Raw genomic sequence first — 15,890 nt, 5'->3', positions numbered from 1 at the left:
CTAGCTCTAGTGTCAGACTTCAGCCTGAAGGTCTCCAATTAATGAGTCCATGGGATTGGTTTTAGCTAACATCTTCCTCTGTTGTCTTTTTTTTTTTTTTTTTTTTTTTTTTTGCTTGGGGTAGTTTTATCTTTTTTCTCTTAAACAAGAGGAATATTAATTTTAGGCCTGTTGTTTCTAATCTCTACCATGGTGTCTCCAAATCCACAAGGTTTTATTGAGATCTTAACTTACTGAGGATGCCTTTGCTACCAATGAAAATTACAATAAGCGCATAATGTGGTTTAGAAAGCACTAAGCAGAAAGAAGGATTTGGTGTGAAGTTAGTCTTTTCAAACACTGGATGGATAAACTGATTGATTGATTGGGTTTTGGTTATTGAGGAATGAAGTCAGGGCCTTGAGGTTACGAGGCAAGCATCATACCACTTGAACTAAACTCCTAGCTCTTTAGTTTTATTTTGTTTTTGAGATAGCATCTTGCTATTTCAAGAATAGCAAGAATGGCCCTGGAGATCTGTTTTTGCCTCCTGAATAGTTGGGATTACAAGTCCATACCACTACACTTAGCTCAGCTCTGGAATTTTTATACAAAAGGCATCTCAGAAAATATCATTAAGCATACATGCTAATGTGCCTCTCACCTGTGTTATCTGCTCATAAGCTTCCACAATTGTTGTAGTTCTTAGACTTACACAACTATGCTAAGTATATTTACACATATTTAGCTACACTTAGACCTCTTCAGACAGCTTACCAATCTCCTGGTTCTATCTCAGGATAGGTGTCGAGCTGTGTCAGAATTTCAAGTGTCTTGTCACAGCTTTCAGGTTGGTGTCTGGCTTGTTTCCTTTCTTCTTTCTTCCCACCACAGGGCAAGTTTCAGGATGATGAATCTGCATGAAGCTGAGAAATACATTTAAAGTGAAATGAATGACCTATTTCTAAGCAGAAAAAAATACATTATATCTAAAATATCTGCCTTACTTTCTATATTATTTCTTTCTTAACAATGACCTGGTTTGGTAATGAGCTCAGAAATGGGGGCAAATATCAGGCTCCTGATACTGTTTCTGCAATAGGAGATAAAAAATTGAGAGTATAAAAGTAATTGCAGTGATAACAAAAGCATCTTTCTCACAAAAGCTTGAAAGGGCTTAGGGATCAGAATGATTCTTTATTGTTCTCCTCTGTCAATGAAAAGAGAGCTGCAGCTTAACTATTTCAGCCAATGTCAAATCTTCCATTATAGCAAAGTTCTGTGCATTCTGGCTGGGGAGGCAAACTCTTTTATCTGTATTGTGAATACAGCCTACAGTATATATATATGATATATATAGATATAGATATATCATATATATATATATATATATATATATATATGTACAGAGAGAGATATGAAGGACCTGGTGGAGATTATGAAGTTACAAACAAAGCTAAGATAAATGAAGGGTTTTTTTTTTTTGGGGGGGGGGGGAAATCTGGTCGTGGGGCCTGAACTCTGGGCCTGGGCACTGTCCCTCAGCTCTTCAGCTCAAGGCTAGCGCTCTACCACTTGAGCCACAGCACCACTTCCAGCTTTTTTCTTTTTGCTTATGTGGTGCTGAGGAATCAAACCCAGGGCCTCAGGCATGCAAGGCAAGTGCTCTACCACTGAGCCAACTTCCCAGCCCCATGAAGGGTTTTTTTTAATGGTAAGGAGAGTGCCTACAATTTTCTCATTAGTTCAGAGGTTCAAATAACTGGTTTTAAAATAACAAAACAATATGTTGAAAATTATCTTTACAACTGGGTGGGGGCTGCAGGGGAAGGAAAGTGGGAAAAAAATGAGGGAGAGGGTACCAAGTTCCACAAAAAATGTACTCACTACCTTACGAAAGTAACTGTAGCCCTTTGTACAGCATCTCAACAATAAAATTTAAAAAGTTAAGTAAAATAGTGAAAAAATGCAAGGAAGGTGGGTTAGTCATCACATTCTGGATGAAGAAACTCTCCCAGGAAGGAAGGAGCGGGAAGCTTGCCGGGGCATTTATTTCTGGCATTCTGAGAAGACCCCACTGCTTAATGGCCCTCCCTGCAGAGTTTGTGTTCTGTTTTTTCCTGGCCTGAGCCTCTTCTCTCCTGTCTGCTCACCTGATCTTGATTCCCAGGGTTAGCTTTTGCCCTGGGCAAGTCTTGGTTATGTGTCTAAAACCCCCCTACACACACCCCACTTACGTTTTCTGCCAGCCTATCTCTGTGGGTCTAGTTGGCAGACCAGTATCCAAGTCAGAGTGCCAAGCTATTCAGTACCACTGAATGAGGCTTTGGACATGCAAATAGAGTTTATTCACCTCAGGCCTATGAGGTGACCGGGCCTCAAGCCAGGCCCCTAAACCAAACAGCTCTGAGGAGCAACAGGTGCCCTTGTTCTGAGTTGTTAGCTTCCTGGGGGCTACTGGGAGACTGAGGTGGGGCACTGGAAGGGAGCATGGTGATTTGCCCATGGTAAGTCTTTCTGGCTGCTGCCTTGGAAACCTCTTATGCCTACACTGAACACATGTTTTCCCAAATATCTTTCACTTCCCAAGTTCATCTCATAACTTTATATATTGTCTACCCTACCTGAGTATAAACCGTATGAAGGCAGAGACTGTCCATTCAGCTTTGTATAGGAGAGTTTGCACATGTTATCAATAAACACTCCTTGATCATATAAATCATCACAACTGAATTGCAAAGTGTCACATAAAAGAAGTGATATGAGTTGTTGCTCAAAAATTCTAGAACAAATCAGGTTGCTTGCTCAGGGAAACAAATAGCACCTGTTTTCTCTCATCTATGCGGAAGCTAAATCTAAAAACAACGATGCATGATAACATATTCAGGGATTCATGCATTTACACAAAAAACAAGTTGGCTAAAGGGGAGGGGGTACACTTAGGGGAGGAATCCTAAGGTGTAATTCCCCTAAACAACTAAAGTACTATCTATCCAACCAAATATCAGGAAGTGAAAACATGTTTCTTTTGCAGGGGGAGGACAGAGGGGGTACAAGAATGGAGGGAGAAAGGGTGAGAAAATGTTATTATATTCAATGGACATTATATAAACACAGAACTATATAACTTGAGGGTAGCGTCAGGAAGAAGAAAATAAAAGAGGACAAAAGAAGAGGTGACATCGTCTAAGAAGCATTGTACTCATAACCTGACTTATGGAATTGTACAACTACTTAACAACAACAACACAATAATAATAATAATAATAATAATAATAAAAGTTCTAGAAAGGGGAATTTGAGCTTGCTATATCATGAAACTAGTCCAGTCAGTCTGTTTGGCCTTTAGCTGGTTATGCTCACAACCAAGAAGTAGATGCTTTGAAGACACATGAGTCTGACAGGAACATCATGGTGAGAAACAGTCCAGGCAGGGATGGCATGGAGCTCTGGGCTGCAGAGATTGGTCTCTTGTGCTGGCAACATTCAGATTCCTAAAAGGCTGTTTGGCATCTGTCAATCTTATCAACAAGCAGAGGATTTGGGTCCCCTGACCACTTGTCCATAGTACTCCTGACAATATATATTCTTTGAAAAATAGTCCATTCTCAGCAGGGTCTCCCATCCAAGTAGGTTGCAGGAACTGAGCCATAGGTTCAGAGCCCCAACCAAGCAAGCTAAGGTTTGGGGCAAAATAAACCAACAAACTGACTGTAAGAACAGTAGGCTTAGGGGGTGGGGGTGTGACATCACACACTGGTAGGGAGACTTGGGATTCAGACAGATTTGGGCCCAGAGAGTTCTTGTCCTTTGCTAGGCAAATGGCTTTGAGCAAGTCAGCTGACACTTCAGCTGCGAAGTGGAGAGTATACCTGTATCATAGCATTCTGTCAACAATTAAATGAGATAGATGTATCAAATGTTTATACATCTATGTAATAGATAATAAGCAAATAATTGTGCACTTTCTTTTCTATAGAAGGTCTGAATGTACCCCGCTTTTCTAAAACTCTGTGCTGTTTTGTGTCATTAAAGGAGACTCTAATCCATAAACACATGAGAAAAAAAATCTTCCTTCTTTTCTTGGGATGCACAAGCCATGTGACCAGCTCCCACCCTGTAAGCAGCCCAGGATAGGTCTCGCCTACGGCCTGGGTTATGTTTGGCCTAGGTTTCATCCTAGCTGAACAGGTGCTTGCTGAGGCCCTTGGAGAAGACGGGTAATAGATATGATAAAGGCAGAGCACACCCTATGGACACATCATCTCCAGGGAGGCCTACAGGCTTTTTGTGACAATTAATTATTCACATTTTCTCTCCTTCCCCTCAAATGCTTGCTTTCCTGTGCGGCACCAGAGGCAGATTCCCTGGGGTGCATGTAACCCTAGCAGCTGATGACAGTTTGGAGCTGAGATCTATGGTTCTTGGAGTCTGTGTGTTTCATGCCACATCACAGGCTAACAATGGCTGAAGCATACTGTCCATTCTCTTTAGCTCTGCCTGGGCAGGATTTTAACCACTTTCAGCTCCCTCAATTCATGCAGTGAAAAGGGCATCCTGAGAGCTAGGCTTTTCCTTCCTTGCCTGTTCGCTCCTGGCTACATCCCAAACTACCAAGCATGCTGACGTCTGGTGGGATGCCTTTCAGCCCAGCCCCTGCTTCCAGGTTGCGCAGCCTGCTCTGGCAGAGTTGTTGATACTCATTCATCCATACACTCTTCAATAGGCTTTTGTTCTGCTCTCTGGGAAACTTTTGTGTGATCGCTCTAGGTGACACAAGGCTGAGTGTCCTGACAACTCTGTTCGGGAGAGTTGGATGCTATGTCCCCCACTTCACGCCCAGGCAGGGCTCTCCCTGTCCAGCCACCAGTTTTCTAAGGGTCACTGCTTTTCTTTCCCCATTGCACCCACCTGTGACCTCAGCCTGTCTGAGTTGCCCTCTAGGCAAGGACTGAGATGGAAAAACTTGGGCATATGCCAACAGGAGTGGTCTCTGGCAGATTCTTCCTGGGACACTCAGGGCCATAGAAAAGGAATGTAAAAGGGTGTCAAATCATAGAACTGTTCACTAGTGTGAACAGGCAAGACAGCCAGCAGACAGAAGGAAGGGAGCTGTAGAGATAAATGGACATAGTGGTAGGAACGTGGCCAAACATGGAGGAGAGTGGCAGCTGATCCTTCTGCTGAGAAATGGATGCAGCAGAGAGTTGGGCGGTGGGGCCGCTGATGCTGGAAGGAGTGCTCAGCCTCTCGATCTGTGTGCCCTTGACAGGTAACTTGGCCTGTCTGTGCCTGATGCTCTGTTTTGTTAAGTAAAGACAAAACTCTTCCAGAGTTTTACAAGGATTAAATAGGCTCATCCAGATACAAGCCTGAGAAGGATGCTGGCTGGCTGGCATTGCCCCTCAGGGTGCCTGGTTGTGTGTGCATGCTCTGGGTGGAACCTGTAGAGCCTGGATCTTATTTGTTTCCTTGTTAGTGTTGGGACTTGAATTCAGACTCTCACATTTGCTCAGCTTGCTTGCTCCTCTGGTACTTTATCACTTGTCACATGTCACTGCTCACATTCTACTGGCCAAACCTAAGTGTGTAGTCTAATCCAGGTCAAAGGATAGGGGGATACACCTCATTTTAGGGAGAAAAGTCACAAAATTACATACAGAGAGCAGGGACAGAGGTAGGTACTGATGCTAGAGTCGGTAGAGGAAATGGTGTCAGGGCCTTGTCATACCTTGTCTAGACTCTTCACTAATCCTTTAGATCATTACATTGCTTACAGTCAGCCTCTTGCATCCCCTGATCCTATCAACCTACACAGTTGAGCTGAAGAACTGGGCTTTGGTCCTGTTTCCCAGTCTCATCCATTTCTGTGCTTCAGGGCTACTCACCACTACCTCTAAATGGACTTCCTCTGTCCCCTGCTCCCATCTCCTTCCCCAGGGCTTGAACTCAGAGCATAGGTGCTGTCTCTGAGCTCTTTTGCTCAAGGCTAGCACTCTACCACTTGAGCCATAGCACCACTTCCTGCTTTTTTGGTGATTAATTGGAGATAAGAATTTCATGAACTTCCCTGCCTGGGCTGGCTTCCAACCCCAATCCTCAGATCTCAACCTCCTGAGTAGCTAGGATTACAGATGTGAGACACTGGTGCCTGGCTTAAATGGACTTCTTTTTGCACAGTACTATGCTTTATCAACAGTCTGCTGCTTCCTACAGTGACCTTCCCCCTTTGAGGCTATTCTAAGTCAGTTACCATTTACCTTCAGGGACAAGGTCATATGGTGTCTCCTTCATGCAGCCTTGTTAGCGGTGCCTAGGGAAAAGAGTTCATTTGGTCCAATAAAGTCAGTCAAAATTGCATGATGCTCATGTGACTGCAGGAATATGTGTTTAACCAGAGGGAGAAAAAGAGAGTGGTGAAAGATGAAATCATTCTACCTGCTCTTGAGCCATGTCTCTGGTCTAGCTTTTTGCTGGATAATTAAGAGATAAGAGTCTCTCAGACTTGTCTTTCCAGGTTGGCTCAAAACTGATATTCTTAGATCTCAGCCTGCTGATTAGTTAGGATTATAGACACTGGTAATCTGTGTCACCTCATGAGAAAGTCAGCTTCATACTTGGCATTAGAAGTTTCTGGATGTCCTACCAGAGGGTTCTGGGAGGTAACCAGGCCATTAGGATGCATGATTGTGGGTAGATGGGGACTAACAAGAGGCACCAAAGGCAGATTTATCTAGGCAGTATAGGTAGAGCCTCATCAGATTTTTCTCACCCCCTAATCACACCCCAGTAAGAATTCTGCATTTGTTCCTGAAGTATTCTTCCCTGTGTTGCTAGCAGCAAAGCCAAGGACCTCACACTATGCAAGAGCCCTGGGCAGGACCACTCACTTGTCAATTAGCGTGAATTTCAGAAGGCCAACACATGTCTCCCTTGTCTTCCACTGTATACACATGCCTTGCCCAGTGGAGAACACATAGGAAGAACCCTAAGAATCTGTTAAGTGGATGAACTAAATAAGCCAGTGAAATGAAAGGACCAGAAAAGATACAGCAATATAGGGGAGGTTTGTAGGGTAAGGCAGTACAGTGATTTCTGAAAATGGCCTGCAGGCACCCGCAGTGGCTTCTTTCATTGGCTGGTTGTCCCTTCCCTGTCTGTACACTTGACTTCGTGTTGTCTGATCAGAAGTACACTCAGCCTGATAAAGTATAGGGCCAAAATCTCCTTTCTAGAATGGAAACACTGCTAGCAATAGCTCTTTTCTCTCTGGATGCTAGGACATTGCTCTAGAAGTTTTTGCAAGTGTATTTGGGAAGCAGAAAAAAAAAATCACAGATCATGAGTTCACTTCCGTTAGAATTTGGCTTCTTTTCCTGCCAAGATACTATACTACATGCCTCCACTGTTCTACTAAGTAGAATAATCATTCTATCCACCCATCCATCCATCATCCACCCATCCACTCATCCATCCATCCATCCAGAATAATGATCCATTCCTCCGTTCTTGTGTGCCCCCAGGTGAGCTTTCCGTGGAAGAGGCGCAAGACCCTTTCCTAGTGAGCATCCACATCATCTCAGACCCAGGGGAGTCCCAGCCGCTGCAGGAGGCCATCGACAAGGTGTTGGCCTGGATCCACCCAGACCTCCCTCTGTTCCGGGTGTCAGAACGGCGGGCTGGCCGGCATAGGCGGCGGAAGCCCCCCAAGGATTCACAGCCCTCACTGGCCGTGGTGCTGTTCTTGCAGGAGGAATATGGTGAGGAGCAGATCCTGCAGTTGTACCGTATGCTGCAGCGGCCACCCTGGCGCCACCATCACACAGAGCAGGTGCATGGCCGGTTCCTGCCCTATCTGCCCTGTAGCCAGGATTACTTCACACTGGCCCCCGGAACCCCACTGTGGGCCATCAGGCCTGTGCACTACGGCAAGGAGATTGTGCGCTTCACCATCTACTGTCGCCACGACAACTATGCAGACAGCCTCCGGCTCTATGAGCTCATCCTGCGCCGGAGCCCCAGCCAGAAGAGAGCGGACTTCTGCATCTTCCCTATTTTCTCCAATCTGGATGTGGATATTCAGTTCTCCCTCAAAAGGCTGCCCTGTGACCAGAACCCGGTGCCCACCGACTCCTCTTTGCTAGAGTTCCGGGTGAAGGACATTGGTGAGTTGGTGCCACTCTTGCCCAACCCCTGCAGCCCCATCAGTGAGGGGCGCTGGCAGACCGAGGACCATGATGGCAACAAGATCCTTCTGCAGGTATCAGGAAAATGTCTGCCTGCGTGCCTGTCTGTCTGTCTGTCTGCCTGCCTGTCTCCCTGTATGTCTGTCTGAAGGGCAAAGCCAATCAGTTCTACTAGAGACCTCTTACCTGTTCTGGAAATCCTAAATGGCCTGCAGGCATCCCGCAGTGGCTTCTTTCATTGGCTGGTTGTCCCTTCCCTGTCTGTACACTTGACTTCGTGTTGTCTGATCAGAAGTACACTCAGCCTGATAAAGTATAGGGCCAAAATCTCCTTTCTAGAATGGAAACACTGCTAGTAATAGCCCTTTTCTCTCTGAATGCTAGGACATTGCTCTAGAAGGGCGGGGAGGGGAGAGGGGAATCAGTTGCCCTAATCTGAGACATCTCTGTTAGAGTCCTTAGTCAAAAGTTTTTTACCCACACACTGTTCACTCCTGCAAACAAACTTCAGGGAAGCCCATGTATATGAAAGTTATAAACAACATTGGCATTCCATAGAGAAAGATGATCTGTTGGTTCCCTTCCCTCTGGCACGTCCACTGCCTCCTATCTGTCCACTCTTACCACAAGAGAAGGTTATAAGAATCTGTAAGCACTTGCAAGGTGACTCCCTCCTGAACATGTGAAGGACTAAAGGATGTATCTGGACTCCCTCAGCTGGGAGAATGAGCACATTTTAATGACAGTGGACTGGCCCCATCCTTCCTAGCTAACACCTTGTAGCATTGCTGGCCCATTTCTCCTTTCATGGTGTATCCTAAACTCATCAGAGGCATTTAACTACACTCAAGTCAAAATTGGGGCTGGAGTTGAAAGAACCCCCTGCTCTGTCATTCACAACCTGTTAGGAAAGAGTTGCTTTCCCGCCAGACCTTCTTGAATTGACAAGTACATTGGGTCTAGGTAGATAGGGCTTTATATTATATTTGAATTATAATCCCCATACCATGAGATGAAATGAGAATTTAGCACACGTCACACACTGGTCTTAGGTACAGCTAAGCTGTGTTGCTCAAGTAAGCAGGGTCACCTAGAGATGCCTATTCCTAGGAACTAGATAATTTTCAGACTTCTTTTTGAAGAAGCTAAGTAATGCCGCTTTTTTATTGAATGAACTGAATGATTGTGTTTGCTTCACAGTCCCCTTTGAAATGTCAGGAAAACTTTCTTCTGCATTCAAGAGTGCCAGTTCTCTACGCAAAATATAAAAGAGTGGCACCAAGTAAAAGTTATTGAAATGCAAGGGATTATGTTTATAGTAAAAAACAAATATATATGATTATTTTAACTGATTTCTTCTATTTTATAGTAATGAGAGGAATTTTTTCCTTCTCTTAATCTTTCTAATAACCCAAATGAAAGAAGAAAATGTGAAGGTTTGTCCTGGGCTCTGCTCAAAGAAAACACTGAAAGAGCATTTCAACAAAAGACCCACATGTAAATGGTTATTAAGTCTATACAGGTGCTGACTTTTAGTTTGAAGGATACATGAAAGGATAAGAAAAATGATTTGCATTTTAGGACTCAAGAATACAGATCTTTGTTTAAAGCAAAGGTGTGCACAGAAGTAACAAATAGTCCCTCATTCTTCATTAAGTTCATTTAAACATCTTTGCCTCTCTGCTGGGAGCAGTTTCTATTCTTTTGTGAGTTAGACCTCATCTACCTACCACAGTTCCTTGTCAAAGTAAAAATCTGTATTTCAGCTTCCAGCAAAATGAACATATTCAGAGCATGGGGGCAGGGCACTGGAGAGACTGCCTTGTGGCCACATTTTCTTTAACACTATATATATCCTAGATCCACTTTCAGCTCACATTCTTAAAGCAAGTTCTTTGTTCTTGTAAGATGCGCTCCTACACTGAAGGAAAGCTTGGCTGGGGAGTTTTGTCATGGCCTTGTTAAAATACATTTTATTTTCTTACCCGGACCCCATCCCGCTGACTTCACATTCCATATATGAGAGAATTACTCCTCCTCCTTTTAATTCCTCTGGAGGAGAAAGGCTCAGATTTATTTTTTTTTTCTGGAAGGTACTTATCCCAGCAGAAGAATTAGGAGAAGTCCTTTGCTAAGATCTAATAAGGTGGGAAGAAAGCTATCTCTCTCTCTCTGGAAAAGGGTAAAGGGTAGTGAGGAGTTGCCTGAGAACTCTCCGAAAAATGCATCTTAGAGATTTGCATTGATGCATGATTGATGTTGAACTACAGCTTTGTGGAGTCCCAGACTCTGTTTCATGAGGCTTCCCACATCCCACAAAACTAAACTGATGCCATGCTTGGAACACAGTGTGTTTTCTTTATATGTGTTTGTTTACTCTTAGTGGGGGAAACTATAAATAGTATATGTACAGAAAAGTACATGAGTCGTAAACATACAGCTCAACGAATTTTCACAATATGAACACATGTGGAAGAGCACTCAGCTAAAGAAACAGAACAGAGACCTCTTCCTTCACCCCAGCCTCCTTTCCCTAGCTTCCGCTCACCCCAACCCACATCTTACTCTGTTTTGGTTTTTATTTTGGGTCCGGTTGTGGGCCTGAACTCTGAGCCTGGGCGCTGCCCCTCAGCTCTTCAGCTCAAGGCTAGCGCTCTACCACTTGAGTCACAGCACCACTTCCGGCTTGTTTTTTTGCTTATGAGTGCTGAGGAATCGAACCCAGGGCCTCAAGCATGCAAGGCAAGCGCTTTACCACTGAGCCACCTTCCCAGCCCCCACATCTTACTCTGTATGGTATGAGATAGAAACAGGGAAATATGCAGTCAAAACAAAAAAAGATTGGAAAAACGGCTGTTATCATCTCTCATTTTAGTATTTATAAGTAGATCTCATATTTAAGAAATTTAAGATGGCTGACAAAAATGGAGACTTTACAAGAAGATAGAAGCAATTAGATACTGACAGTTGAAGCAGAAAGCAAATATTACTAGAAAATGATTTCAGCCAAGAGTGATACCCAAAATCCATCTCAGTAACTAGATAGTTTCTAGAATATGTGGATCAGAGGTAGCCACTTGCCACATGTGGCCATTGAAACTGAAATTATAAGTTAAAAGTTAAATGTCATTCCTGAAGCTGGGTGCCTGTGGCTCACACATGCAATCCTATTTATTCAGGAGCTGAGATCTAAGGATTGTAGTTCAAAGCCATCCCAGGCAGGAAAGTCTAGGAGACTCTTATCTCCAATTAATAGAATGATAAAGCTCGAATGATAAAGCTCAAGATCTCAGGACAGAACCCAGGCCCTGAGTTCAAGCCCCAGGACTGACACACAAACACACACACACACACACACACACACACACACACACACACACACACACACAAACACAGAGTGCTATTCCTTAGTCATCCTAGACATCGTCAGCCATCATTACACACTGTGGTAGCTGATAACTGCCATATTGAATAGTCAAGATGCAGGAAATTCCCATCCCTCCAGAAAGTTCTATTAGACATCTCTGTTCCCCAAAATAGGCCCAGAGTTGACTTGGTGTTTCCTAGCAGCAGCAAAATGGAGAGTCATCAGTGATGTGAGGCAAAATCCATGTTTTTCAGTTCACAAGTATCCCTGGTTCTGGTTCCTGGAAGAAAAGTTGCCCTTCTTCCCCATCAGCAGTGGTGTCAACCACACCTGTGCACTCACCACACCTGGAGCTCACAAGGTTCATTCTCATGTGGAACTTGCAAGTGCAAGCCAGGCATACCAGTCAGGTATAATCCAAGAAAAGCCACTGCACTGAGGACCTGGGCAGAGCAATGCAGGCCTCGCCTGCAGCTCCTGAGGCTTTGCAAAGAATCCCCCAAAGACTGTTTGCAGGCTTTGAGTAGCTAGCCAATGACAATGAGTTTGCCTTCTTACTCTGAGCCAACTACCTGAAGAACACTTGTCTCCTGTGGAGGATAGATACATGTGCTGAAGCTCAGCCAAGCAGGAGCAGCTCAGGGATCTGCTAAGGACAGAGTCCTGGATAGAGAGCCCCTTGCTACCATGGGAGTACATGCCAAGGGCAGAGGACTTCTTAAGAGGAAACTTGGATCCATTTAGAGACAGAAGTGGGGCTGGCTGAAGTGGAAAAAATGCATAGCAAACACAAGGCCCTCAGATCAAACCTCAGTACTGCAAAGGAAAAAGAAAGAGAGACAGAAATGTAGGGAAGACCCAAAGTCAAGTCCACAATGAGATTGAGGCTGCTGTTTTAGGCTGGAACTGTGGGAAGCAGGTTGCTCGGTGTCTTTGGAGATGCCAGGTATTGACAGTGGTGCTGAAGCTTATAGAAGAGTTTTCCTCCCCTAGAAGGTTGTCACCAGCTGCTCTTTGTGTCCTCCTAAGGCAGCGGGAGAGAAGAACTTCCACAGAAGTAACAGTTTAAAAATAACATTTCAAAAGAAAAATATCCCTGACAACAAAATATAGTTATGAAATGAACTGCTAGTCAGAATCCCAGGACTGTGCTCACTCAGGATCCTCTACAGTCTCAACCACCCAGCTAGTTCTCTTCACTTCTTCATTCACAAGGTGATTGACTGGACATTGATCTTGGAATGCCAGAACATGGACTAGAGGAGGAGAGACAGACAGGTACCACGGAGGATTTAATAAGAGACTCCTGTGGACTCCAGGAATCTTTTTTTTCATTTTTAACTATAAAAAATATTATATTCAAATGTCATCAAATAAATTCATGTTGTATGTGACCATCACCTCCATTTATTTCCAGAGCTTTCTCATCTTGTAAGACTGAAAGCTATACCCAGACTGATGCAGTAGGTAATCCTAGCTACTTTTCCAAGTAGGTGAGATCAGGAGGATCACAGTTTAAGACCAACCCACACAAAATATCAACAAAATATCAACAAGGACTCATGCCTGCCATCCCACCTGCGCCACAAGAGCATGTGCAGGAGGATCACGGACCAGGTCAGCCTCAGGCAAAAGCAAAACCCTATCTCTAAAGTAACTAGAGCAAAGAGGGCTGGAGCTGTGGCTTGAGCGGTAGAGGACCTTGCTAGACAGATTGCTCACAACCTTGAATTAATAACATAGTTTGAACTTATAACCCCAAGACCAACACAGACAGAGACAGAGACAGAGACATAGAGACTCTACTAATTAGCTATTGCCCATTTCCCCAGCCTTGGAAACAAGCATTCTGTTTCCTGTCTTTCTAATATCGCAAGCTCTAGGTATCTCATACAAACAGGATCTATTTACTATTTTTGTGACTGGCTCCTTCTACTTAGCATAATGACCTCAAGGTATCGTTTACATTACTGACAAGGAACCTGTCTCTCCAACCCTAAAGCCAGTTCAGTGTACCAACCAAATCTCAGAAGGTGATGAAACTCATTATAAGCCACACAGACCAGCAGCTTCCTGGTAACAATGCGGCAAGTTGCAAAAATGTCAGGAAGTAGTGAATAAGTGGCAAGAGTGAAAAGCTCGAGTGTTGTCATTCTAAAAGATAAGGCCACTTACTTGAGACAGACAGACTGCCTGCAGTGTGGCTGTGTTCCTTGGTCCTTGCTCCCATGGGGCCCTGGCTGCTACTATGCACATGGCCATCACACTGATACTTAGCAAAAAGCCACATCCTAACACAGTGTCTGCTACTGTAACCAATCATTATGGTCATTGCTGGCATCACACATACATGTAATCTTTTACACCATGAGAAATTAACATCGTGTCTAACTAGTTATTCATGCAGCTAACTATAGAAAGTCTGTGTTTCTAGGCAGAAGTCCCTGCCCGAGTGAAATTATCTTCTAGCAGGGAGAGGCAGATAATAAACAAGAACCAAGAAATATCATTTAGGAGGTTGGGAATGTGATTTAGTAGTAGAGTGCTTGCCTAGCATGCATGAGGCCCTGGGTTCGATTCCTCAATACCACATAAACAGAAGTGGTCATGTGGCTCAAGTGGTAGAGTGCTAGCCTTGAGCAAAAGAAGCTCAGGGACAATGCCCAGGCCCTGAGCTCAAGCCCCAGGACTGGCAAAAAAAAAAAAAAATCATTTAGGATATTGAGGAGCAATAGGAGAAAATGGATTCAACCTGCCCTCTAAAACTTATAATGTGAAGTTGGTTCTGTTTATCAAAACCCCACTAATAAACCATCAAATCTGAAGGATATGTATAGGGTGAAAGATTTATACAATCTGGAGAGAAACCAGAGTATAAACTGAAGGATATATGTAGTTACTTTAGTCAGCAAGAAATGTCCTTATCCTTCAAGATCTCTTGATAATATAAGTCAACCCCTCTGAAAACATCTAGACCTCCTTTGGAAGAAATGATCATGTGTGTTGTTATTCATGTTGTTGTTGTTGTTGTTGTTGTTGTTTTGAGGGGGTGTTTGGTTTAGTTGGCTTGGTGTGCCAGTACTGGGACTTAACACTGGGCCTGAGTGCCATCCCTTAGCTTTCCCACTCAAGGCTGGTACTTTACCACTTGAGCCACGACTTCATTTCTGACTTTCTGATAGTTAATTGGAAGTAAGAGTCTCGTGGACTTTTCTACTCAGATGGATTTTGAACAATAATCCTCAGATTTCAGCCTCTGAGTAGCTAGGATTACAAGTGTGAATTACCAGTGGCACCCAGATCATTCTTCTCCTTTTGCATAGTTATATTATTCATTTGAATATGTTAATGTATACTATTTTATATTTTTGTATTTTCAACATCCCAAATCTAGGTACTTTTTCTCTGATTCCAGTGTATTGCTTATCTGATATAACTTATCTGATAGTTATATTATTCATTTGAATATGTTAATGTATACTATTTTATATTTTTGTATTTTCAACATCCCAAATCTAGGTACTTTTTCTCTGATCCCAGTGTATTGCTTATCTGATACATTGGTTATAGATATTACAAGTAGATTTTTATCCCTTGGACTTTGTAAACAAACAAACAAACCAACAAACAAAATACCTCAGACTTCAAGGCCAAAGCCACAGCTAAGTCATAAAGCTATTGACTTGTTCATTTTCTATAAATTGGGTTTCACAGGCTTCTTCTCACATGGCTTTTTTCCTCTCCCTCTCTCTTTTTTCCTCTCTCTTTTTCCTTTTCTTTCTTTTCTCTCTTGAGTCTGGTCCTTTTCTGATCTAAAAGACATTTAGACAAATATAAGTGCTAAAAATAATTTAGTTAGTAATGACAAGCAGGGTTTTTTTGACCCATTTAAGACTTGGTCTGAGTGAGGCTGGGAAGGTGGCTCAGTGGTAGAGTGCTTGCCTTGCATGCCTGAGGCCCTGGGTTCGATTCCTCAGCACCACATAAGCAAAAAGAAAAAAAAAAGCCAGAAGTGGCACTGTGACTCAAGTGGTAGAGCGCTAGCCTTGAGCTGAAGAGCTGAGGGACAGCACCCAGGCCCAGAGTTCAGGCCCCATGACCGGACCCCCCCCCCCCCAAAAAAAAAGACTTGGTCTGAGTGTCAGTGTAATATTCAGCACTGGTCAGCTGTGGCCAGCTAAGGTGTTTCCTTCCCAGCAGTTCTTGGTTGAGAGTCCCCTTCCTTACTCACAAAGGTACTACCAGAGCACTACACTAGGGTGGCCCAATGTGGCCTCCCTAGCTGTAGTTCTGGGTACCAGATGTCACACTGGCATCCAGAAACTGGAATTGAGAAAAAAAAGAAAAAAGTTGCTTCT

At 43.7% G+C, this 15,890-nt stretch overlaps 1 protein-coding gene across 3 annotated transcripts in view; it reads left to right on the top strand.

The window, feature by feature from the left end:
- Window positions 1–15,890, top strand: part of LOC138818342 (protein FAM124A-like) — a 61,431-nt gene that overhangs the window by 21,552 nt on the left and 23,989 nt on the right. For all 3 annotated transcript variants that reach the window (XR_011369071.1, XM_070009343.1, XM_070009342.1), the window contains exon 3: window positions 7,503–8,239. Coding sequence is in view for 2 of the 3 variants with exons in the window: in XM_070009343.1 (XP_069865444.1) it covers window positions 7,503–8,239 (737 nt within the window). In the remaining variant the exon portion in view is untranslated. The remainder of the gene's footprint in view (window positions 1–7,502; window positions 8,240–15,890) is intronic.

This window comes from Dipodomys merriami, unplaced genomic scaffold (genome assembly GCF_024711535.1).
Source record: "Dipodomys merriami isolate MVZ:Mamm:240054 unplaced genomic scaffold, mDipMer1.0.p SCAF_738, whole genome shotgun sequence".
Lineage (NCBI taxonomy): Eukaryota > Metazoa > Chordata > Mammalia > Rodentia > Heteromyidae > Dipodomys > Dipodomys merriami.
This window is presented reverse-complemented; position numbering and strand designations above follow the sequence as displayed.